We start from the raw sequence: 26,023 nt of genomic DNA, 5'->3' as shown, positions 1-26,023 counted from the left end.
TTTTATTAATTTTTTTGAAAAAATAAAAAATATATATAGTTGGTCCAGTCCGGTATCCTTAGGAATCAAAAACTGGACCGCCTGAAAACCAATTTTACTTTTAAGAACCGAAAATCAAATCAACACCCTTGAGAATCGGACTAAACCGATCGATTCGATTCGATCCGGACAATTCTGATTTGAACAGTTCGTTTTACATGCCTCTACTTATGTCGATGGCCCTATCGACGCAATGGGACAGTAGAACAGGATGATGGTTTCAGTTGCAGAGTTGTCATTCCGTCCCAATCTGTCGGATCTGCACCTGAGTGGGCAGCCTGCAAACGCTACGTAGTTACGGGAAAACGCAAACATGGAACAGAGCAGAAGTGAGACCGACTTCGGTCTCCGAGCAGTTAATGTGAAGCATAATGACCCAACCAATCAATTCATGCAGACAAAACGATAAAAGACAAGGAGCAAAAGAGAACATGGGAAAAATCAATTTCGAGAAAGAAGCAAGGACGAACTCTTTTATGGCTCAGCACTTTACCAAAAAAAAAAAATTCTTTTATGGCTCAGAAGCAAAGTTCAAGAAAAAGTTTTAACTTCTGCAATACATTGAATAATGTTGTAAAATATTGCGTTGCAAGAATATAATAGAGAGAATAGAGAGAGATTAAGTAGAGAAAGTAAATAAACGCTAAAGATGGTAGAGAAAGTCAGAGGAGAAATTTTATTTTCACTGTATATTTTCCTCTTTCATTCTCTTCTTCTGTTCTAATTTCTTACACAATGACCAAAATTAAGCTCCTATTTATAAGAAAACAAGGATGCACATATCATTAATGTCAATGTATTGAATATATACATTGAATAGGGAGATGGGCATTCATACGTAGAATGTAGGTTACGAATGTGCCATAATAGGTATATTGAATATTCATTCATGTATGTAGGTTACGAATGTGCTATAATAGGTACATTAAATATAATGAATATTCATTCATGTATTTCATAACACTCCCCCTTGAATATTCATTGTATTCATGAATGTGCATTGAATGATACTGCCTCATTAAAAACTTTAAGCCGGAAAAACCCAGTGGAACAAATTGTACATGACTCGATTTAGTATCAGTCATGGGTCGTACAGGCGAATTTCCCAAAAGCCACCCGTTAGTCTGAGAAACGCTCGAGTTACGTTATGAATATATAATTGGAATATTGAGTAGAGACCAAACCGAGCGTCAGAAAATTCGGAAAGTCACGGCAGGGCCTTTGGACGACGTTGTAATTGGAACGTACATCTCTGGATTTCTTCGGATATTTCAGAAAAGTTCGATTTCGGCGAGAAACGGAGAAAGTGACCATTTTACTCTTGGAATTTCTTAAAGGGTTAGTTTTAAAGGGCAAGGGCATTTTGGTAATTTTGCCCTAAAAGTTGGAAAAGACAATTTTGCCCTTGGACTTTTTGAGAAATTACAAGTATACCCTTGGATATTTTTGGTAAGATTCGATCTGGGTCGTTGATTTCAAGATTGGATCGAATCTGGACCGTTGGATTAAAAAGATTAGACGAAGGCATTTTGGTCATTTGTCGTTTTGGTCAAATTTGGTCCAAGTTTACCCCCTCTCTCTCTCTCCTCTCCCCTCCCCCATTCGGTCCCCCTCTCTCTCCCGTGAAATCCCCTCCACCGCGAGCCCCTCTCCCCCGCCGATCGCCTCCCCTTGGCCGCCCGGATCGCCGTCGCCGCCGCGCCACGCCGTCGTCCGTACGCCCGCCGGCCACCATCTCGCCGATCCGCCGCCCTTTTTCTCTCCCCTCTCCCTCTCGGTCTCCCCTTGGCCGTGAGCCCCACTAGCCACCGCTCAAGCCGCGCTATCGCCGCCCAAGCCGATCGCCGCCCGCCGGGAGCCGTACACCGTCGCCGCCGTTCCCAATTAAGTGCCGCCGCTTTCCGTTCTAGCCACGATAGTCTAGAACGCAAGTAAGTCGCGCTCTAAACCCAATTTAGGACTTCGTGTATCGACGGATGATTTTTGGGCGAAATCGGGTTTAAATTTAGTGCGATTTTGCATGATTTAGGAGTGGAATTAGGTGGCGGGCCTTAGGATGGAATTCGGACAATTTTTATTGGAAATTGGAGGATAACAGTGAGCTGTGGAATACTGTTCACGAGGCTGTGATGGGCTGATCGGGACGCAAGTTGGATTTATAAAACCGAGAATTAATGGCGAGAAAGTCTCGTGAAAAACCTGAGTCGATTTGAGGCCATTTGGTTAGAGAAAAATAACGATTTCTGTGTTTTACGTGCGTTTGAAATATAATTAGGTTGTGGTGGTGAAATTGAATGTGTGATTGTGCAATTGATTGATTTAATTATGTCTGTTGGGTGCACGCTTGGGCCAGATTGTTTTAATTATTAAAATTGGCCGTGTTGACTGCTGAGTGAGCATGGTTTGTGTATAATTATTGCGTGCACAGGTCACGTGTGATTGACCAGTTAAGTGGCAAATGATTGTTGCACGTGTGAAAGAACGAGAAATAGTGCGTGGTACGTTATGTGAGATCGTGGGAATTGTGCCATCCTGAGGCGTGCACGTTTACGCGGAACGATGCCCGGTATTATCGGAAGACTACCAGCCTGAGGCGTGTACTTTAACGCGGGTTGCGTAGTAGGTGGTAGGTGTTGAGCCTGAGGCGTGTACGTTTACGCGGGCAAGAAACATGGCCTGAGGCGTGTACGTTTACGCGGGCCCGGAAGTGTTGTGGAAAGAGATCGCAGTGTACCTGAGGCGTGTACTGTAACGCGGGTCACTGGCGAGGCATGTGGAAACGAGATAGTGAGAACGGAACAAGTGCATGACACGAGAATTGTGCATGATTGTGGTTGTATGTGATGTGCTTGCTTTGTGATAATGGTGCGTGTGATTGTGTTTGTGAAATTGTCTGGAGGTACGTGATAGCCTAGGTGGGGTTTAGGGGTGAACTTGCTGAGAAGTGTTCTCATGGTTGTTTCAACCAATATTTTCAGAACCCCGACCTGAGCCATGAACCCACCGCCACCGCCACCAGAACGTTTTGGGGTACCAGTGCACACACAAAATGAAGTTACAGAGTTTCCGATGGGTGATGGAATGACCTGGATTAAGCATACCACGACCGTTTTCGTAGAAGTAGGATTACCTCTTTGGGAGACCCACGTTTATACTGCCTGGTTCTTCCGGGATGCGGACGGGGCTGAGTTCGGGCCCGTTAGAGGATTTGATGTTCCGTTTGATCTAGTTGGGGATTGGGACCCAACTACCGTACCCCCGATTGATGGAGAACTGACCAATACTGAGGTTAGCTTAGCGCAATCTGGGATGCATTCAGCACCCGCCGCACAAGGATCTTCAGAGGCTGAGCATGAACCTGAGCCTGAAGCATCGCAAGCTGAGAATGATCCAATGGACATAGACTTAGAACTAATCCCCGAAGAGGAACCAGAGGAGGAGGAACCAGAAGAGGTGGAGCCCGAGGTAGAGCCTGATGACGAGTCTGAGGAGTCGGAAGATCCTGTAGGAGAACCAGAATATGTACTCCCATATGAACAGTATATGGATCCCAATTTCGTGCCGGAGTACAATTTCTTTAATTTTCTAGCCGAGGAGTACCAGAACGCTATTCCAGCTGAGTCGGGTGACATTGATCATCCTATTGTGATTGAGGCGGAGCCGGAGTCTTCGGAGGAGCAAACGGATCAGGGGAGTTCAGACTCTGGTGATGATGAGTCAGATTCTGAATGGACGCCGAGTAAGGGGCGTAGAGACTAGTGTTGGGGGTTCAGAGTAGATTTTAGGAAAGTACCATTTTTTAGGTCTGGATGCCAGGTTACCGATCTTTTTGTATATCGGTAGTTTGTAATACGATATGCAAGGGTTTATGGTGGCTGTAAATTACGGTGGTTGTAAGTGCTGTGAATGTTGTATAAGGTTGTTAATGAAAATGTCAATGTATATTTTTCCTGAATGTTTCCCCAATTTTAAATTGTCCGGGATTAATTGTGGTTTCCGCCGTTGCATTAAACCTCTGATGATTGTAATTGAGGTCGGCGATAACCCTGGGATGTCACATAAATCGACCAGTGGCGGATGTTGCGAGCTCGAAAGGGTTCGGGGCGTGACAACCTTAACTGGTTTTTGCTTCGCAGCCATGTCAATTTTAGGTGTCCCAATCGATGGAAACATAGTCTCATTGAAATGACAATCTGCGAATCTGGCAGTAAAAAGATCACTAGTAGTCGGTTCCAAGAACCTAATGATGGACGGTGAATTAAACCCAACAAAAATGCCTAAACGGCGTTAGGGACCCATTTTCGTTCTTTTTGGTGGTGCTATAGGCACTTGTACTGCACAACCAAAGGTGCGTAAATGTGAAATATCAGGTTCATAACCAAGAACCATTTGAAGGAGAGATTGTAAGAGACTAGTAGTGGGGTGCAATCTTATTAGGGCTGCCGCATGCAAAACTGCATGACCCCATGCTGTATCGTTGAGATTTGTTCTCAATAATAGAGTGCGGGCAATTATTTGGATATGTTTAATCAAGGATTCTGCCAATCCATTTTGAGTATGAACATATGCGATCGGGTGCTCAACCTCGATTCCGAGTGAAGCACAATACGTATCAAAACTCTTTGATGTAAATTCACCAGCATTATCCATCCTTATGCCTTTAATTGGATAATCAGGGAATTGTGCCCGGAGCTTTATAATATGCGCAAGTAAACGTGCAAAGGTGACATTGCGCGTAGATAATAGACAAACATGGGATCATCTACAGGATGCGTCCACTAGTACCATAAAATATCTAAATGGTCCACTTGGTGGTTGTATTGATCCACAAATATCGCCCTGAATTCTTTGCAGGAATAAAGGGGATTCAAGATCAACCTTTGTTATAGAAGGTTTGATAATGAGTTTTACTTGTGAACAAGCTTCACAATTATAATCTTTGGACAACAATACCTTTGTGTCCTTTAAAGGGTGCCCTTTTGTATTCTGGATTATTCTACGCATCATTGAAGCGCCAGGGTGACCAAGGCGATCATGCCATAATCCAAACTGATCAGGGTTTACCAATCTCCAGGATATGGTGGCGCAGGTTTCAACGGCCTTAATCATGACACAATACAAACCCATAGAAGAAGCTTCTAGCTTCTCATGGATGGTCTTCAGGCCCATCTTATAAGAGGTAATGCCAATATATTTTTTATTTTGCTCATAAATAGTCTCAATATGGTACCCATTACGGCGTACATCTTTGAAGCTAAGCAGATTTCTTTTTGATCTACTGCTTATAAATGCATTCTCAATATGCAGGATGGTGCCTTTTGGCAAAACAATTGTGGCATTCTCGAAACCATCAATAATCGGAATAGGACCCGATATTGTATGCACATGTGCCTTACGCAATGTCATACTCGAGAAAAAGTGTCTACTATGAAATATGGTATGTGTTGATACACTATTAAGCAAACAACCATCTTCCTTTTTCTCGGTGTTTTCCATTTGCATTTATGTTGACAACTTCAGGTGTCAAGTATCATAAAATTTTCATATTAGTTATAGGATCAAATAAAATTTCAAAATAATAAATATTATATCAAGTTCATAAGCATTTCATTGCATAACCATATTAAACAACAATAAAAGGTAATACATTTAAAGAAAAACAACTAGAAAAGAAATTATTAGAATCATAAAATTCAAAGTCTAAGATGTTATCCACCAGTCTGATGCTTCATCAAAGTAATCAGAGGTCCTCAAAGAAATCAGAGACATCCAGGGATGCATTTGCTACTTCAAGAGCAAGAGGAGTCCCACCAACAGAGATATTGTTGGCCTCAACAGTAGTTATGGCAGCAGGATTAATTTCAATGGCGTGAGATTCACCACGTTTGCCCGTATTTTTTAAAGATGCCTGGTATAGATCAACAAAGTGCTTTGGCGTACGACAAGTACGTGACCAGTGCCCAGTCATGCCACAACGATGGCAAATACTTTCATTAGTCACCTTCTTTGGCTTCTTTTCTTTGTCATGATTCGGGCCAAAGTTAGATTTCCTAGGGCGGTTAAATTTTCTGCCACCCCTTCGAGGATTATATTCTTGCCTGCGCTTGTAGCCTTTAAAATGGCCAGTAATTTTCTCAGAGTTAGCATGTGCTTCAGGCAATGCTTTTGAGCCAGCAGGTCTAAGATGATGATTTTTTAGCAGCAATTCATTAGTTTGCTCAGCAGTGAGGAGCATAGAAATTAATTCAGAGTATGTGGCAAATTGACGCTACCGGTATTGCTGTTGCAATACAATATTCGAAGCATGGAAGGTGGATAAAGTTTTCTCTAACAGTTCCGCATCAGTGAGCTTGATGTCGCATAACTCAAGCCGAGAAACAATATCAAATAAAGCGGAGTTATAGTCAGACACTGATTTAAAATCTTGTAGTCTGAGATTTTGCCAGTCATATTGTGCTTGAGGAAGGATAACAGTCTTGGTATGATCATACCTATCCTTCAACCTCTTCCACAGGGTCTGAGGGTCTCGAACAGATAAATATTGAGTCTGCAGGCTCTCATGCAAATGACGACGAATAAAAATCAGTGCATTTGCTTTATCTTTTGCATTTGAGGTTCCATCTTCTGTAATTGCATTAGCGAGATCTTGCCCTTGGAGGTGCATTTCCATGTCAAGTCACCAGGATAGATAATTATTTCCACTCACTTCCAAGATGTAGAATTTGGGCTTTTCAATATTTGCCATAATTCTTGCAAAACAAATGAATCCTTAAATTAATTAGAAGGATTTCCAAATATCCACCGCCACTTCAGGAGCAGAAGAATACTTTTAGATTGGAAATTGGCTTCAGGCCAAGAAAAAGAAAAATGAAGAATTGATAGGAGAAGATGACTATAAGTTGAATAGTGAAAACAAAGAGAACACTTACCTTGCAAAAATTATTTACTCAATTGGTAGATCTTCGTGCTGATAACTTGTTGTAAAATATTGCGTTGCAAGAATATAATAGAGAGAATAGAGAGAGATTAAGTAGAGAAAGTAGATAAATACCAAAGATGGTAGAGAAAGTCAGAGGAGAAATTTTATTTTCACTGTATATTTTCTTCTTTCATTCTCTTCTTCTGTTCTAATTTCTTACACAATGACCAAAACTAAGCTCCTATTTATAAGAAAACAATGATGCACATATCATTAATGTAAATGTATTGAATATATACATTGAATAGGGAGATGGGCATTTATACGTAGAATGTAGGTTACGAATGTGCCATAATAGGTACATTGAATATTCATTCATGTATATAGGTTACGAATGTGCCACAATAGGTACATTGAATATAATGAATATTCATTCATGTATTTCATAACAAATAAGACCTATCAACTAATTATGCTAAATTAAAAAAAAATACCGAAAGCGTTAATGAATTTTAGTAAATTCCTAAACAATCGCATTTCTTGAGAATTCACTCGACCATCGAAGCATAGTATGATGCGATGCTTTTACCTCCTGAAATTTGTTGTCATTTTTGGACGACTCGCCACAGGACCACAGCTTGCTTATGAATGTTCTGCTGCCAACTTCGATGGCAAATGATGGCATACTATGATGAACAACGATGGACACCGACCGAGATCTAGATGTTCTGTTTCTCATGTATTTAAATATTTGGATATTTTATAGTATTAGAGAAATTTTGAAAATTACTAAAGTTGGTATTGTAATTATAACTGAAAATTCCGATGCACCAAACGAAAAATCACGACAAAGTAGCTTTGCAGTTCCTTAAAATTGATTATTAGACACTTTTAGTTTCAATCAAATCATTTTGTTTGGATTCAAGTCTTTTGTACTAACTTTTGAGCAAACTATGAATTTTCCTTACCGATCCCCTAAAAAAAAGCCAAAGCATTGCCAAAATTCCCGTCGATATGGAAGAAAGTTCTACGAACACAACAAACAGGTGAAGAAAATGGCGAAGTACGCCATTGCTATGGCATTATTCTCTATCACACTCGTCACCCTCACTCTGCAATCATCATGTTCCCAGTATTTCCAATTTCTTGACACAATTTAAAAATTTGAAAACTTTTATGATAACCCAAATGCCGCCCCAACCTCTATAAACATGTGAAGTTTTTGCTGGTTTTATAGGATCGAAGTTTTGAGTTGCCCTCACTTTTGGTCGATTGATTGATTCGTGGCAGTGGTATCGTGGCGAGTCAATGCCATTTGGGAGTTGAGAGAGCTGATTTCGCGGTGTCGATCACAAACTTGAAGAGAGATCGGTTTGCTATTCTTTTTGGTGGTTCATATGGTTGAAGCAAGCAAGCCCTTGAAGCTATAAAGAAATGCAAAGACCGTTTAGTAAACTATGCTTGGAGAAGCAACTTTAAGGGAAAGATTGTTTGGTAGAATTTCATTTGAACAGTCCGTTTGGGTCATTAATTTAAGCTTTTTAACTTTTAATTTGTTTAAAATTGAAAAAATAATTTCTAAAACTTTTTAAATTTAAATATTGACAACAATGTTAAAGATAGGTATTACCAAAATTATTAAAAAAATATTTTTTTTGCTAAAGAGGCAGTTCTGGGCCAGGAACTCTTGCTTGGAGAGCACAGATCTGAGCAAGGGAGAGCACAAATCTGAGTGAGGGAGCAGTCAAGCGAGGTTGAACACAGAGCGAAGCGAACAAGCATTCCAGCAAGGGAGAGCAAAGCAAGGAGTAGTCGAGCAAGGAAGAGGGAAGCAAAAGGGGTGGAACGCTTCACGAGAAGTGTTGTTTTGTTTCTTTAAAGGAGCAAAATTAGACTTCTTATAAGTTTTTTAGGGCAAAAAAAGAAACTGACCAAATTTCATTAATTTATGGTATCAGTATTTCAAAAATGCTGGCCTAAAGCCCCTTAGAAAAAACTTGCCAAACACCCCAAATTTTCGACAATAGGCCTTGGAGGCTTAAAGCCCCTTGAGAAAGCTGAACCAAACGTAACTTAAATGTCACCAATTGGTGTGAGGAGGTGGGTGATGCGTGAAGTTGCAATATTGTGAAGTGGGTATGTATTGCAAGATCTTTGTGGTGTGGTGGAAGGGAATTGCTATTCAGGGTGCGATAATTTGTGATAGCGAACTCATCTTGGTTTGGTTCTAGATCTTTGGAAGCCAAGGTCACGCAACCTCGGGGGAACCTAAATCTGGCCCTTTGATCATCCATAACTCAAGTGAGGGCCGCCGAGGATGCACAATACCAGGTGAGGCGACACCGATGTTGCATGACCGTGGCCAAAGGGCTAAATCTGGGTCACTTGTCCCTTGACCTTGAACCACAGCAGCTCAGGCGAAGACAGCAACTTTGGCAACAATGATGGCTCGGTGGCACGCAACCTTCAATCTCGACCTTGACCTCGACCTCAACAACAAACCATCGAGCACAAAGAAGAAGATTAATAGTGATTTGGAGGGCAAAAGTGGAACACACCATTGCCATGGAAGAAAAAAAAAGAAGAAAAAAAAATCCACATCAATGCCAATCATGCCACGTAGGAAGTCCGCCGTCCATGTCAGTAATTTTCAACCTAAATTGCCCAGATGAACTCAATTGGTACCGATGTGAAAATATTTATAACTAAATTGGTTCAATTAAAAGGTTTATAACTGAATTGGTACCAATGCAATAGCCTTATGACTTTTTTGGTACTTTTCCTTGTTGATATGTATGTGAAACAAAGGGATCTCATGGGATTGAGAATGCACTAGCTGCATTCCCCTTGATAAACCTAAATAATCTCTCATACTTTGTTTCATTCTATGAATCTTTGCAAGATGTGCCTCCAAAAATAATAATCGGGGTCCCTTTGTTAGGCGGAAAATTCACGATTTTAAAAAATATTTTCCTTAATATGATTGTTTATATTACTTAAAAATGTATCGATAAAAAATATTTTCATTATCCACTAAAAAGTTTAGCCATAAATTATTGGCTAATTATTTCAAGCGATATGATCAATCATTTTTAGGAAAATAATTTGTAAATTATTTATCTTTTGCGACACAAATGGACTATCAATAAGTGGATAATTTTCATAGAAAATGGAAAAGAGGAATAGAGAGGGAAACTCTACGTTCTTAGGACACTAAAAGGCATGGAAAGATAAGAAGAAAACGGAAAGTGGACCCGCGAGGAAAGAAAAGAAAAAAAAAATGGAGGGATAGCACGTTGACCAAATAAAAAGATGAGAATAATGCTAAGAACTAAGCCACACAAAGAATAATATGATCAAATAGGGAGCGTCTAAGCAAAAGAATGAGTGGAAAAAGCACTGCTCAAAAATTACTTGCGACATATTCCCAAAAAAAATTGTTTTATGAATGATTTTTAAGAATCTGAGTATTCATTTCTTTTATAAGTGAATTTGCATAAAATAAAGACTGAAGATGAAAATCACTTAGACATACCCTCGGTTACATGGATATACGAAAGCCCAAGACTAATAAATTTTACATCCAAATGGTAAGGTGGCTTGTTTAGCAATAATTAGCTTTCTTGGAAAAAATAAAAGTAATTATTATGGTGAAGAGTTGGTGTGGATCATTGATTTAAGTAAGAAGAAAAACTAAATTTAATTGATGCTACTCGTTACAAAGAGATAAACGTTTTGATCATGAGGTTATTTGAAATCTCTAAGAAAGCTAAACAAGTGGAAAACTATAATAATAATGTCTAATAATAGGATCTTTTGTAATTAATTGATTTATTCATACTCTGACCATTGCAATGTAAAAAAAAAAGGGTTTTTAGTGATATCGATAATAATAAATCGAAAAAGAGAATTGGGTAAATTCTGTATATTTAATAATGAAGAGTACATGAGCTTATAAGTTCTATGTAATGACTAAATTAACAAAAAAATTGCCATACTAATTACAATCCATTAGAATAAATCGATTGTATGTATAGTCAAACGAAGATAATGCACTGTCCCGAAAGATATGGGCAATCAAAAAAAGATGATGGCCATTCCTGAAAATTATGCGAAATCAAGGGAGGGACACAGAGTTTCCAATATATATATCAACGACCATCGTGGAAGGGTTTGCATGGATATCGGGCAAACTATTTGAGATAGTGCAGAAGATGGCGAAACGCGCCATTGCTGTGTTATCATTCTCCATCGCCCTCTTCACCCTCGCTCAGCAATCATCATGTTCCCAGCCTTTCAAACCCTTCTCCTTCCACCGTGCGCCAAGGTTCCCCGGCAGATCCTCAACGTCCAAACTCCGCCACCTATACGACAGCCAGCTATCGAAGCAGGTTCCCCGGTACGGATACGAGACGCGGTACTTCGAGCAGCACCTTGACCACTTCAGCTTCTCGAAGCTCCCGAAGTTTAACCAGCGGTACCTCATCAGCTCGGAGCACTGGTCCGGGCCCGGTCGGCTTGGACCCATCTTCATGTACTGCGGAAATGAAGGCGACATCGAGTGGTTCGCTGCGAACACAGGCTTCATGTGGGAGATAGCCCCGAGCTTTGGTGCAATGGTGGTTTTCCCTGAAGTAAGTGCTCTTATGGAATTCTTGTATCTGTTTAGTGTGGCATATTTTCGAAAGTTTAGACGATAAAGATCATGCTAAGGACATTTCAAGAAATCTAAAAGCTCCGGGTATAGAATAATTCCTCCATCTTCCTTGCATTCATGGTGAAGTTTGAAAATTTGAAAGCTTTACGAAAACCCAAATGCACCCCTACCTACATAAACATGCGTATGATTGGCTGGTGTTATAGGAGTTTGATTGATAGTTCCCTCATTTTGTTTGATTGATGATTCGTAGCATCGGTATTATGGTAAGTCAATGCCATTTGGGAGTAAAGAGAAAGCGTACAAGGATGCCACTACCTTGTCTTATCTTACTACGGAGCAGGCGCTGGCTGATTACGCGGAGTTGATCACACTTTTGAAGCGAAACTTGTCTGCCGAGGCCTGCCCTGTTGTTCTTTTTGGTGGTTCATATGGTGGAAGTAAGTAAGCCATTTAAGCTCCCTTTTGAACTCTGGTTTTTCGTTTTCAGTCTAGCGTGTTTCACTAAGCAACAGGTTCCCCAGAGATTTTTGATGTATCGTTCATCTTCTTGCACATTTAAGATTTTAGGCCTGGGCAGAAAATTGCAGTTGTGGATGTATAGGTCATTTTTTATTTTTTTGATTTCTTGTTCCCCTTTATGATTCATTAATCTTTAACAGTGTTAGCAGCATGGATGAGGTTAAAGTATCCACATATTGCCATAGGCGCACTTGCTTCTTCAGCTCCGATACTTCATTTTCCAGATATTGTGAAACCAGAATCGTTCTACAACATTGTCTCCAATGATTTTAAGGTGTGTCGTTAAATTCGACCTTGCTTCATTTGTCTGAAGTGAATGTACTCGTGTGCATCTATGTCATCTCATTTTTCCACTGAAAACTGCAGCGCGAAAGTACTAGCTGCTTTAACACTATTAAAGCATCCTGGGATGCATTGACAGCTGAAGGCAAGAAGAAGAATGGTCTTAAGCGACTGACAAGAATGTTCCGGTTATGCGGGTATGAACAAGGACGGTGATACTTTAGTCAATTTGTTACCAACCTGATTGAGTTTAGAGGAACTTCTAATGCTTAATGTCATTGTGTCGTCCTTTGAGATACCTAAATGAATTGAACTCTGATTGTTGGTAGGGAGTTAAAGAATACAGATGACCTAGCTGGTTGGCTGGATTCTGCTTACTCCTATTTGGCAATGGTTGACTATCCATATCCATCCGACTTTCTTATGCCTCTACCTGGATACCCGATAAGAGAGGTCAGTCAAGATTCTACTATAACTTGATCATTAAATGGAACCTTGGTGCCGTATAATGCTATTTCTCTTTATCTGAAATAGTATTGTAACAAGATGCCATCATTTTTATCTAGAGTTTCTATGGAATTTTAACAAAAATCATCTTCTATTATTTCCTGAAATTTATGTCTTAAGGTGCATCATGGTGATAGCGGAGGAAATTTGGTGGTCATTACATCTTAAGGAAATTATTCTCTAACTAATGTTGTTTTTGAATCCCCTGTCATTAAGCTTGCCTAATTGAATTCCCTGTCTTTAAGCTTTCTTTTCGACATTTAGTAAATTTTAAAAGCACGTGTTACATATTTGTATGTCGAAAGTATATTATGCACAAAAAATATCTGGTAAAACTTGAAATAATATGAGTCAAGTTGGGAGATGCAGAAACAGATTTAACCAAGGTTTGCTTACAGACACTAGGAGCCCGCGTACAATTCAAGATAAGAGAAAGAAAAAGGAAGAAACAGGTCGAAATCAACACCATCCACTTGAAACTTTAAGCCTACATTATGTTAAAAAAGGATGTTCCAAATTTGCTGAATTCGCTCTCAGGCTTTGTGATATTATATATATACATCTACAACTCTTTCTTTGGTATAGATACGTCCTCCTACCTGTACCAGTTTTCTGGATTCTTTTCAGCTGAATCCTGTTATCCTGTGATGTTAAGAGTTGGGCAAGTCAGACATCTTGACACGTAGTGTCCACATAATATAGCATATGCATTACGATATATTAAACATATCTGCTGAGCATATTTGGACGCACAATGTTTTTTGCTCCTTACTAGGTCTGCAGAAAGATTGATGGTTGTCCAGATGGGACTAGCATTCTGGAACGTGTCTTTGAAGGTGTTAGTGTCTACTACAATCACACCGGAGAAGTTGATTGCTTTGATTTGTATGATGATCCTCATGGCATGAGTGGCTGGGACTGGCAGGTGTAAAACTGTTGAGATTCTATTCTCTGTTGTTTGTTCCCCTAATATTAAAGTATGAAAGGTGCTACGTTGGGAAAAGAACAATGACCTAGTGATGTCAGTTCATTTCGCTTGTTTCATTGTGGTGTACAGGCATGCACGGAGATGGTAATGCCAATGACTAGTAACCCAGATACGAGCATGTTTCCTGAATACGATTTTGATCTTTCTTATTACAAAGAGGATTGCCGGACCCAATTCAAAGTCAATCCGAGACCAAGGTGGATAACAACTGAATTTGGTGGGAAGGTAAGAAACCACCGCGATATTTATTTGTTTGTTGTTTTTATCTTAAAGTTTTGCAGCATGACGACCTTGCATGTGTAGCTTCTTGGGCCATATTCCATCCAGTTCTGTGACCACTTTAGCATTTCTTATGCAGCATGGCATTACCTTTGATTGTCTATTCGTGTCCCATTTGCTCTGTTCGGTACTCCTTTATTTGGGTTATAAGGCTGAAACTGAAGTTGTCTGATGACGATAGTGGGAGAAGTCCAATTTAGTCCCACACAATTAGGAGCAAGGAATGAAAGAGGCTCCTGAAGATTTCAATCTGCCTAAGCCGAAAAAAAGACATGATAAGAATTGTCCTTCTCATTAGCCAAGTGCATAGATTTCCTCGATAAATCAAAATACGAGCGATCATTTCTTTGAGAGGTAGCTGCGGAGGTGTTTTTTTGCAGTGAGCCTCATTACGATCCAAACTTCCGATGCCTCAGTTTTATCGAAAGAGAGGGAAAGCTGGTGTTTCCTTTGGGGTGTGCTGTTTTCTTTCCTTTGGGGGGGAGGGGTGAAGTGGCTTAGTTTGCACCTTGGCCAGATCTCTGATTTGCTTGATTACCTATGATGCGGAGTTTTCAAGTTAACGCTGAACCCATTATCAGTAATCTATAGTAATATCGTAGCAATAATGGGTGCAGCTTTGGTTTTCTGGGTTTATTTCCTTGTGATTATGTATGTGATCAAGTCAATCACTTAACATGGGTTCTATGGTGATTGGAGTGTTCGGGGCCTTTAAGTTGCGGAACAAAATTTAAGGGTTGCACTTCAATGATATTTACATTGGCTTGTCGCACAATTGCTTGTGTAGTAAATAGATTGTTTGCACGGACTTACAACATGAATTTTGGACACATTTTGAAGGACATCATGACCACTTTGAAAACGTTTGGAAGCAACATCATCTTCTCAAACGGCATGCTTGATCCTTGGAGTGGCGGCAGGTTGGTCTTTCAATATCTTCTGTTAGAGCTGTCAGTTGATTGAAATTTAATATCTGGTATTTTGATTCTGTTGATTCTATGCCACAGTGTGACCCAGAATGTATCTGATTCTATTGTTGCTCTAAACACACAAGAAGGTATGTTTGAATTGAAATCTTACTTCGTCCTATTTCTTCCCTCCTTTTTTATCTAATCTTTCTAGGACATAGAATGAGCTAGTGATTTGAAGGTATGTTTGCTGCATATGTCATGGCAACTGCATATATGATGTTTCTCTTGTGAAACACTCTGCCTATGCCTACTTTGTGTTGTCTTTGTCCTTGTTAAAAACACCATGTCTCGTTAATAGGTGCCTAAGCACCAGTTAAAGACCACTTAAAATAGTAAAAACACATTAAAACACTTTGAAAATTGAACAAAGAAGGTACTTCAAGGGAGTGATATGCTTTAAATCGAAACTTTTATATTACCAAACCACAACAGAAAACCCTTAACAGTGCCCTATGGGCACTCGTTAGTGTTTTCCTTGACAGCATTCCACCTGAAAGAATGAGGCATTTGAGGTGATGTATTTTCACTTTTTTGACTGGCTGCATGCTTATGTGAGGCATGTCAACCTTTGAATTGGTATTGGAGCTTACAGTTCTTTCTATCAACTGGCGGGCGTGCCTCATTTTCAGCAAAGTGAAGACCACGTGGGAAAAAACACATTACACGCCAAGTCACTTCCTAGAACTGACCCGGTTGAAAGTGAAATAAAAGTCGAGTGACTCAATTAACAAATTGAAATACTGTCACGTACATTATAGTTAGGACACAGAGGCCATGGCCACAATAAATTTATCCTTCAAAGAGTCAGCTTACCACTCTCCATAGTACAGCAAATAATCTTCCATTTTACAGAAAGTACAGTAGCTAAATGTAAAAGTTGATGAACAGACACCTAACAACTATGGATGGACGGCGTGCTGCACATTGTTAGGTAGTGCAAGAGATATATTTACCAAAAAGAGAAATTTAGGGATCATGTTACAAACGTCCAGATGTTTGTCCCGAACCTTATAAAAGGCAGATTACAGTTAATACTTTTTTAAACTATCATTTGACGTAAACCTTCATAAGTATTCTTAGGCTGAACAGTGTTCGGTCTTCTGCATTGTGTACTAGGTTATCTTCTTTGATGGCTCTTCAAATATAGATGATCAGTGCGAAGATATAAATCACAAGGCAGCTACACTGATGACAGAAACTAAAATCTTGAATGATGATCCGAATGATAGGATTAGTAGTGTTGGTCCTCTATTCTTCAGTGAAAACATTGTTCTGAATAAAGACCATATCTCTATTTCTAAGATTTTTTAAAAGGCAGTCTCTGTTTTTGATGTGCTGCAATGAATAAATCAGCTCAGGTAAGTCCACTCAGTTGAGGCATCAAGAAACATTCACTTTTCCTTTATCAAATGAACTTACTCTGTTCACTTCCATGACATCATATTTCAAAATGCCTTAGATTTCTATGGAGTTCTTTCATGTAATTCGATATCATTCCCACTCGTTGCTTCAAAATGCAAGTACATGATGTCATCGTTGTTCTTATCCAAGTCATATGAAATGTCTTTTGAGTTCATACTTAGCAAGATGCAAACATATCACGTGATTGCTTTTGTTTTTAGTGAGACATTTTTTTTGCTTCGAAAAATGCAAGCACAATTTGTCCTTGTTCTTGTCCAAGTCTTTCGAATCTTATCACATAAGTTCAAACTTAGCAAGATGCTAGCATGTGATGTGATCATTTTTGGTTCAGCTAGATCCTTTTGATCCATCAGTGGAGAAGATGTGCCATTTCCAATGCTAGCTTCGCAATATTAAGTTCATTATATCCTAACATCGTGAGCAGTTTTATATGATGCAACTTACCAGTGTTGTTAATTTGTTCTAGAAGAAGTCACCCGGCAAGTTCTTGAGTTATTACTTCATGCCGCGTGACACTTTCACTCGACTCATTTTTTCCATGTGGATTACAGGACTTGTCAAAAGAGTAGGTCAGGTAAAAAATGGTCCGACCCAAACATACCTAGTGACTCCTTCTTGACTCGGGCCATAACCGACTGAACCTATATTGCTAGAATACTTCATTTTGCATTTTGCATCTCTTTATTACTGCTAAATATGCACACTCCTTCCTAGTCCCTCCTAGGAGCCACCTTCAGTTTTGCATATCATGATCATCTTGTTCATGTCACCAGTGTAAATAGGAAGGCCATTGGAGGTTCTTTCATCAGGCATCTCCCCCACTGATGAAGCAGCCACAGACGATGTCGAGGCCGAGATTAATTCGTTCCTTGCGTCTTCTTTTTCAGGTGCTCATCACATAGATTTGCGCGCCGCAACGGCGCAGGATCCCGTCTGGCTTGTAGAACAGAGAGCGACTGAGATCAAGCTGATTAAGAAGTGGTTGAGCGACTATTATCAGGCGAAGGGAGCTACCATCTAATCCTGAAACCGGCGACAGGGCTAGCATTCATGTAAATATGTGCATGGTCTTCCGTTCTTATAACGAGACCAGCCAAGAAAAAAAAGGGGCAAATGTTGATTGCTCGGAAAGAGGAATGGAGGGGGAGTAGTTGCTCGCAAAGGTGTCCTAAACAAAAGGCGAGACCGATTATAATGATGTCAGTTCCGTCGTTTTATAATGGTGTTTACAGAGTAATACAAAATTTGCATCTCTCTCTCTCTCCCCATCTATACAATTTGAAGTCCTAAAATTTGGCTAGGAGACGATGTCGTTTTAACTATTTCCCAATGTCACCTATGCTGACATGGCACTCGATATTTGTCATGTCAGCTTCCGTTTGCCACCTTAGAAGCAGCGTATGCATTTCATGACGAAATTAATTGTGCCAAAATTGTCTGAAAGATGGAAGTTTGGGTTTTTTTTTTGCAACACTTGGAAATTAGGGGCAAAATTGTTCCCTTACTAAGAGTCGGTCACCGTGCCGGCTTAGGACCACATAGGAGTTAAGTTGACTGCCTTGGTAGAGCTCTATGACAAGCTTATTTTACTGGGACCCATCTATCCAAAACTTATTCTTACTATATAAAAGACTTTAAATTTGTATTTATATGATACTTCTATCCTTTTGTCAGATGTAAACAACGTCATTTTTAATTCAATTCAGTCACATAAGCAACATATCAACAATGTTTGATTTTCAAGTGTTAGTGTAGGTAAATTTTTAACATTACTCATTGACGGAATTTTAACAAAAGACAACGGTAAATGTATCACAGGTACGACTTTAAAATCTTTGGTGTCACCGAGAAAAGTTTAATTTCATAGTTTGCTTCTGTCCAATTAAAAAACCAATTCCTAATTAAATTAGGAAAGTTATCCAAATCCAAAAAAACATTTCCGGCTCAAATCGCCACATATATAGAAACATCCGCAGACAATGGAGTACAGAGCTCTAACGAGCAGGTGAAAGGAAATGGCGAAACACGCCATCGCTGCGTTATCGTTCTCCATCGTCCTCCTCTTCATCCTCGCTCAGCAATCATCATCATCATCTTCCCAGCCCTTCGGATCCTTCTCCTCCCGTCGCGCCCCGAAGTTCCTCGGCAGATTCTCCACCTCCAATGCCCACCGCCACCGCCACACCCACCAGCGATCCAAGCAGCTCCGTCGGTACCAGTACGAGACGCGGTACTTCGAGCAGCGCCTCGACCACTTCAGCTTCGCGGAGCTGCCCGGGTTCAACCAGCGGTACCTCATCAGCTCGGAGCACTGGGCGGGGCCCGATCGGCTCGGACCCATCTTCTTGTACTGCGGGAATGAGGGCGACATCGAGTGGTTCGCCGCCAACACGGGGTTCGTGTGGGAGATCGCCCCGAGCTTTGGTGCGATGGTGGTTTTCCCTGAAGTGAGTGCTCTTGTCGAATAACGTGGAAAATTTTCGACATTTCGACGATAGAGATCATGCTAAAACTGGAAGTTCCGGGCATATGATAGTTTCTCTAATTTCCTTAAATTCTTTGTGAAATTCGAAAATTTGGAAGCTTTTACGAAAACCCAAATGCATCCCCACCTATACAAATATGTGCATTGTTGGCTGGTTTTATAGGAGTTTGATTGATAGTTGCCCTCATTTTGGTTGGTTGATTGATTCGTAGCATCGGTATTATGGTGAGTCGATGCCATTTGGGAGTAGAGAGGAAGCGTACAAGAATGCCGCTACCTTGTCTTATCTTACTGCAGACCAAGCGCTCGCTGATTTCTCGGTGTTGATCACAAACTTGAAGCGAAACTTGTCTGCTGAGGCTTGCCCTGTTGTTCTTTTTGGTGGTTCATATGGTGGAAGTAAGTAAGCCCTTTAAAACTCCGTTCTGAACTCTATTTTTTTTTTCCCCCTGTCTAGTGTGTTTCACTATGCATGGATTGGTGAAAATTGTTTCCCTAGAGAATTTTGATGTATTGGTCATCTTCTTGAACGTTTTAAGATTTTTGGATTGGGCAGAAAATTCCTGCTGTTGATGTATAGGTATTTTTCTTTTGTTTTCTTGTTCCCCTTTGAGATTCATTAAACATTTTGCATGGTAATCTTTCACAGTGTTAGCAGCATGGATGAGGTTAAAGTATCCGCATATTGCCATAGGCGCACTTGCTTCTTCAGCTCCAATTCTTCAGTTTGAAGATATTGTGCCACCAGAAACGTTCTATGACATTGTCTCCAATGATTTCAAAGTGTGTTGTTAATTTAACCATGCTTCATTTGTATGAAGTGAATATACTTATGTGCATCCATGTCATCTTATTTTTCAACTCAAAACTGCAGCGTGAAAGTACTAGCTGCTTTAACACAATTAAAGTGTCCTGGACTGCATTGATCTCTGAGGGCCAGAAGGAGAATGGTCTTTCGCAACTGACAAGAATGTTCCGGTTATGTCGGTAAAGTGTACAAAGAAATTATGCTTCAGTCAATTTGTTACCAACCTGATTGAGCTTACATGAACTTGTAATGCTTAATGTCATTGTGTCCTCCTTTTTGCTACCTAAATTAAAGGAAGTCTGATTGTTGGTAGGGAGTTAAAGAATACAGATGAGCTGGCTAATTGGCTGTATTCTGCTTACTCCTATTTGGCAATGGTCAACTATCCATATCCTTCTGACTTTCTTATGCCTCTACCTGGACACCCGATAAGAGAGGTTAGTCAAGATTCTAATATAAATTGATCATCAAATGAAACCTCGGTCCCATATAATGCAGTTTTCATGTAATGCTCTTTCTCTTATCTCAAATAGTACTGTAACTGGATGCCATCTTGTTTGTTTCTACTTTCTAGGGAATTCTAATTAAAATCATCTATTATTTTTTTCTGAATTTGTGTCTTAGATGCATCATGGTGGTAGCAGAGGGAATTTGGTTGTCATTACATCTCAAGGAAACGATTCTCTAATTAATATTGTTTTTATTACCGTGTCTTTAGGCTTGCTTTACTGAATTCCCTGTCTTTAATCTGGCTTTTCGATATTTAGAAAATTTTCAAATCAAGCCTTTTAAATTGTATGTCAAAATTAAATTATGCACAAAAGATACCTGGTAAGACTTGAAATATCACGAGTCGAGTTGGGAGATGCAGAAACAGATTGAGCCAATGTTTGCTTACTGACACTAGAAGCCCACTTATATTAGAAAAGAAAGAAAAAGAAGAAAAAAAGAAACAGGCTGAAGTCGACACCATCCACTTCAAAACTTTACACCCACATTATGTTAAAAAAGGATGTTCCAAAATTACTGAACTCACTCACAGGCTTTGTGATATTATATATATACATCTAAAACTCTTGCTATGGTATTGAGACGTCCTACCCGTCTGGATTCTTTTTAGCTGAGTCCTGTTATCCTGGAATTTTAAGTGTTGGGTGAGTCAGACATCTCGACACATAGTGTCCACGTGATGTAGCATATGCATGACAATGTTTCAAACGTATCTGCTGAGCATATTTGGATGCACATCATGTTTTTCTCCTTACTAGGTCTGTAGAAAGATTGATGGTTGTCCAGATGGGACTAGCATTCTGGAACGTGTATTTGAAGGTGTTGGTGTCTACTACAATTTTACCGGAGAAGTTGATTGCTTTGAATTGGATGATGATCCTCATGGCATGGATGGCTGGAACTGGCAGGTCAAACTGTCAATCCTATTCTTTATTAAAGGTTCCCCTAAAGTTAAAATATGAGAGGTTTTGCCTCCGGAAAAGAAGAATGACCTAGTGATGTTAGTGCGTTTCGCTTGATTCATTGTCTTGCACAGGCATGCACGGAGATGGTTATGCCCATGTCTAGCAGCCCAGATGCAAGCATGTTTCCTACATATGATTTTAATTTTTCCGCTTTCCAAGAAGAGTGCTGGACCGATTTCAAAGTCAATCTAAGACCAAGGTGGATAACAACTGAATTTGGTGGGAAAGTAAGACACTACAGTGATATATATAATTTTTTAATCTTAAAAGTTTTGCAGCATGACGAACTTGCATGTGTAGCTTCTTGGGCCTTATCCCATCCAGTTCTGTGTCCTCTTTAGCATGTCTTATGCTGCATAGCACTCCCATTAATTGTCTGTCCTGTCCCATTCTCTATGTTCAGTACTCCTTTATTTGGTTTATGAGGCTGAAGCTGAAGTTGTCTTATGATGATAGCAAGAGAGATCCAATTTAGTCACATACAATTAGGAGGAAGCAAGGTAAGAGGTTGCTGAAGATCTTGATCTGCCTAAGTCAAAAAAAGACATAATAAATATTATCCTTGTCACCAACCAAGTGCATGGATTCCCTGGGTAAATCAAAATATGATTGATCTTCTTTGAGTGGTAGCAATGGAGGTGTGTTGTGCAGTCAGCCTCATTAGGATCCAAATCATGTGATGCCTCAATTATCCAAAGAGAAAAACGGAAAACTCGTGTTTTCTTTCAGGGGTGTGTGTGTGGGGGGGGGGGGGGGGGGGATTGGTTGGGGCCAGCGGGGTGTGACGTCGCTTGGTGTGCACCTTGGCCAGATGTCTGCTTCGCTTGATCTCGTCAGATGTGGAGTTTTCAAGTAAACTATTCAATTATTAGTAACCTATTGTAATTTAATAACAAAAAGATGTAGCAGCTTTGGTTTTCTGGGATTATTTCCTTGTAAATATGGATGTGATCAAGTCAATCGCTTGACATGGGTTTTATGGTGATTGGAGTGTTCAGGGCCTTTAAGTTACAGAAATAAATTCTAAGGTTGCACTTCAATGTACATTTGATTGTCGCACAGTTGCTTATGTAGTCAATAGATCATTCGCATGGACCTACAACATGAATTCTGGACACATTTTGAAGGATATCATGACCACCTTGAAAACATTCGGAAGCAACATCATCTTCTCAAATGGCTTTCTTGATCCTTGGAGTGGTGGCAGGTGGGTCTTTCCATATGTTCTGTCAGAGTTGTCAGTTATTTGAATTTTCATTATCTGGTATTCTGATTCTGTTGATTCTATGCCACAGTGTGACCCGGAATGTATCTGATTCTATTGTTGCTCTAAACACACAAGAAGGTATGTTTGAATTGAAATCTTACTCCGTCCTATTTCTTTCCTCTGCTTTCTTTTCAATTTTGCTATGACAATAATGAGCAAGTGAAGCTATATTTACCTGCATATGTCATGGGGCACTCCATATATGATGTTTCTACTATGAAATATCATGCGTATGCCTACTTGCATTGATTTTGTCCATTTTATACTGTGGGTTTCGTTAGGATTGCGACATCTTGTGATATAGACTTTATTTGCTTCATGTGAAGCCTACATGGGTTAACTTATAGGGTCAAATGTCCATATGCCTCTTGTTCAGGTCATTTATAATTTGATCCTCTCAGCTCTTTTCATTTTGAAAGCTCCTGTCCCTGTTCCTTTTGAATTTTACAAGTGCCCCTCTCTGCCCCCTGTAACTTCCCTAAACTTCTTGAAATGTGCAAGGATTACTTTTAACAAAAGTTTCCCATTTGAAGGGGGAGGGCTTTGTTCGTTTTGTAATGATTGAACTTCACTTTTACTTTTATGTAGGTCAAGTCAATAATTTCAAGAAAGTCAATTGTCTTTGATTTCAGTTTGAATCGGCTCATTTTGTTAGGTTTTTGACAAATAAGTTTTGTTAATAAGTGCCACAAGGGCACTAGTTAAAACCACTGAATTTTAGTAAAAATGCATATAAGAACACTTTGGAAATTGAACAAGAACATATTTCGAGGGAGCAATATGCTTTAATTAGAAACTTTAATGTTACCAAGGCACTATTAAAAACCATTAACAAGTGCTCTGGGGGCAATCTTCGGTAGTTTTCTTGACAAAATTCCACCCAAAAAAATGTGGCATTAGATGGTATATTTTTTCCTTTGTGACTGCTGACGTGCTAAGCTTACTGTTCTTTCAATCAACTGGTGGCATGCCTCATTCAGCAAATTGAAGACCATGTGAGAAAAAACACAACACAAGCCGAGTCATTTTCTCGGTTAGTTTTTTATTGAAAAAATTGATGGGGTGACTGGTTGAAAATGAAATCAAAGTCGAGTGAATTGATTGAAAAATGAAAATACTGTGATGTATATTATAGTTAGGATATCAATGCATGACCACAAAATATTTTAGCCTACAAAGAGTCAGCTTACCACTCTCTCCAATGACAGTGAATAATCTTCTGTTTTACCCAAAGTACAGAGGCTAAATGTAAAAGTGGATGAACAGAAACCTAACAAACATGGACGGATGGTGCAGGTATATATTTACTGAAAAAAGGGATTCAGGGATCATGTTATAAACTTCCAGATGTAAATCCTAAAAGTTATATGGGACAGATTACAGTCAATACCTTGTCAAACTATCGTGTGGCCTAAGCCTTAACAAGTATTCTCAAGCTTAACAGTGCTTAGTCTTTTACATTGTGTACAATTTTATCTTATTTGATGGCTCTTAAAAAATAGATGATTAGTGTCAAGATATAACGGCAGCTACAGTGACGACAGAAACTAAACTCTTGAATGATGTTGCCAACGATAAGAGTGTTGGTCCTGCATCCTTCAGTGAAAACAGGTTCTTAGTGAAGACTATAAGGTAGTCTCTGATTTGATGGGTTGAGAAGGTAGTCTCTAGGGGTGGTTTTTGCAATGAATAAATCACCTCAGATAAGCACTCAGTTGAGGCATCAAGAAATATTTACTTTTCCTTCATCAAATGAACTTTCTCTTTTTTCACTTCCATGACATCATATTTTAAAACGCCTTAGAACTCTTTGGAATTCTTTTGTTTATCCGATATCATTCCTGCTTTCTTGCTTCAAAATGCAAGTACAAGATGTTATCCTTGGTCCTGTCCAAGTCATATGAGTCATATTGTTTAAGTTCACACTTAGCGAGACATATCATGTGATTGCTTTTGTTTCAGCAAGTCATTTTTTCGCTTAAAAATGCTAGTACAAGATGTCGTTATTCCTGTCCAAGTCTTTTAAATCATATTACATAAGTTCATACTTAGCAAGATGCTAGCATATGATGTGATCATATTTGGTTCAGTTAGACACTTTTTGATCCATCATTGTAGAAGATGTGCCATTTCCAATGCTATTTTCGTGATATTAAGTTCACTAATCCCTAACTACCCAAGCAATTGTATATGAGGTAGCTTAGCAGTGTTGTTAATTTGTTCTCGAATAAATAACCCAGCTAGTTTTCGAGTTATCTACTTTACGTCGCTCGATTCTTGTGACTAGACTCATTTTTCCCACTAGGGTTATGACAAAAAGGTTGTATGTTCTTTCCTTCCATTTGACAATTTTTTAGTTCAGTCTTATGATGGTATGACTCTGCCTTGGTAATCTGACTTTTGGTTCTCTTCCTTGCTGCTAAATATGTACCTTTCCCGGTCCCTTCTGGTATCTACCTTCAGTTTTGTGCATCACGATTCATCTTGTTCATACTACCAGAGTAAAATAGGAAGGCCATTGGAGGTTCCCTTATCAGGCATCTCTTATTGATGAAGTAGCCCCAGATGATGTTAAGGCAGAGATTAATTCGTTCCTTGCATTTTCTTTTCAGGTGCTCATCACCTAGATTTGCGGGCTGCAACGGCACAGGATCCCAACTGGCTGGTAGAACAGAGAGTGACTGAGATCAAGTTGATTAAGAAGTGGTTGAGCGACTATTATCTGGCGAAGGGAGCTACTTTACCATCTAATGTTGAAACAGGTGACAGGCTTACATCCATTTAAATATTTCCAGTTGTCCACAGTCTTCCCTTTATGTAGTGATACCAGCCAAGTAAAATGGGCAAAAGGCTACATCCATGTGAATATGTCCACAGACTGAATCGAAACGATTTATTGATAACCACGGGCAGTGGTTACTCATATGGGTATTATAAACAAAAGGCTAGACTGAATATCGGTAATGATGTTGGTTCCGTCATTTTCTAATGGTGTTTACTGAGTAATACAGAATTTGCAGTTCTATCAAGAAAAGAAAAAGGCTAGATCGATAATGATAGGGAGTTATTAGTTTAGACTCTGATTTTCTAGCTCATTGCCTCCCTCTTGGTTTTGGTCAAAAGACGAGTTGATGAAACTCTTTCATAAGGATAAGAAATGAAATTACGTGGAAAGTTGATGATTTTTTGTGCTATACAAGAAGGAAGGTTAGTAACACCAGGACCGTCACGTGGGATCTATTTTTCGGATGCGTGTAAAGCTGTGTACTTGGTCTGCAAATAAAAGACGCCTTGGTCCGATATTGTAATATGGATCATGGTTTTGCTCGGCGCAATTGCGTGAGGCTCAGGCTCATGAACTCTTTGTGGTGATGCTATGTTATTTGTGGTTTGAAACATGGT

General features: G+C 39.6%; 3 protein-coding genes across 4 annotated transcripts; 2 read left to right on the top strand and 1 right to left on the bottom strand.

Annotated features, from left to right (window-relative positions):
• Positions 1–5,779: 5,779 nt before the first annotated feature.
• On the bottom strand, positions 5,780–6,709 carry LOC115685224 (uncharacterized). Its single transcript, XM_030610259.2, has 2 exons — positions 6,312–6,709; positions 5,780–6,218 (listed from the first exon to the last, which is right to left on the bottom strand). Exons 1-2 carry the CDS (start codon positions 6,707–6,709, stop codon positions 5,780–5,782), a joined length of 837 nt encoding a protein of 278 aa, XP_030466119.2.
• A 3,618-nt stretch (positions 6,710–10,327) lies between these two features.
• On the top strand, positions 10,328–17,850 carry LOC115685225 (uncharacterized). Its single transcript, XM_056311748.1, has 10 exons — positions 10,328–11,592; positions 11,869–12,055; positions 12,278–12,411; positions 12,504–12,616; positions 12,749–12,872; positions 13,702–13,851; positions 13,984–14,139; positions 15,034–15,113; positions 15,201–15,250; positions 17,474–17,850. The coding sequence occupies exons 1-10, from the start codon at positions 11,068–11,070 to the stop codon at positions 17,605–17,607; spliced, it is 1,653 nt and encodes a 550-aa protein (XP_056167723.1). The 5' UTR covers positions 10,328–11,067; the 3' UTR covers positions 17,608–17,850.
• A 673-nt stretch (positions 17,851–18,523) lies between these two features.
• On the top strand, positions 18,524–25,602 carry LOC115685262 (uncharacterized). Of its 2 annotated transcripts, XM_056311924.1 has the most exons (10): positions 18,525–19,033; positions 19,284–19,470; positions 19,721–19,854; positions 19,946–20,058; positions 20,193–20,316; positions 21,148–21,297; positions 21,426–21,581; positions 22,482–22,561; positions 22,650–22,699; positions 25,234–25,602. In XM_056311924.1, the coding sequence occupies exons 1-10, from the start codon at positions 18,602–18,604 to the stop codon at positions 25,404–25,406; spliced, it is 1,599 nt and encodes a 532-aa protein (XP_056167899.1). In that variant the 5' UTR covers positions 18,525–18,601; the 3' UTR covers positions 25,407–25,602. The 2 variants fall into 2 exon arrangements, with proteins under 2 accessions (XP_056167902.1, XP_056167899.1); XM_056311927.1 differs by lacking the exon at positions 21,426–21,581 and having other exon boundaries at positions 18,524–19,033.
• Positions 25,603–26,023: the final 421 nt, after the last annotated feature.

The sequence above is a fragment of the Syzygium oleosum genome, unplaced genomic scaffold, assembly GCF_021117445.2.
Source record: "Syzygium oleosum isolate NSW1041296 unplaced genomic scaffold, Sole_v2.1 Sole_v2.01, whole genome shotgun sequence".
Taxonomy (NCBI): Eukaryota; Viridiplantae; Streptophyta; class Magnoliopsida; order Myrtales; family Myrtaceae; genus Syzygium; species Syzygium oleosum.
Note: the sequence above shows the minus strand (reverse complement) of the source record. Positions and strands in the feature narration are given on the sequence as shown.

Bases quoted from the DNA above. Each gene is read 5' to 3' on its own strand.
- LOC115685262 (XM_056311924.1), top strand. From the start codon at position 18,602: ATGGCGAAACACGCCATCGCTGCGTTATCGTTCTCCATCGTCCTCCTC. The intron at 19,855-19,945 runs GTGTGTTGTTAA...TCAAAACTGCAG, and splicing joins TTGTCTCCAATGATTTCAAA to CGTGAAAGTACTAGCTGCTT. The intron at 22,562-22,649 runs GTGGGTCTTTCC...TCTATGCCACAG, and splicing joins GATCCTTGGAGTGGTGGCAG to TGTGACCCGGAATGTATCTG.
- LOC115685224 (XM_030610259.2), bottom strand. From the start codon at position 6,709: ATGGAAATGCACCTCCAAGGGCAAGATCTCGCTAATGCAATTACAGAA. The intron at 6,219-6,311 runs GTAGCGTCAATT...TCATCATCTTAG, and splicing joins GTATTGCAACAGCAATACCG to ACCTGCTGGCTCAAAAGCAT.
- LOC115685225 (XM_056311748.1), top strand. From the start codon at position 11,068: ATGCGAAATCAAGGGAGGGACACAGAGTTTCCAATATATATATCAACG. The intron at 11,593-11,868 runs GTAAGTGCTCTT...GATGATTCGTAG, and splicing joins CAATGGTGGTTTTCCCTGAA to CATCGGTATTATGGTAAGTC. The intron at 15,114-15,200 runs GTTGGTCTTTCA...TCTATGCCACAG, and splicing joins GATCCTTGGAGTGGCGGCAG to TGTGACCCAGAATGTATCTG.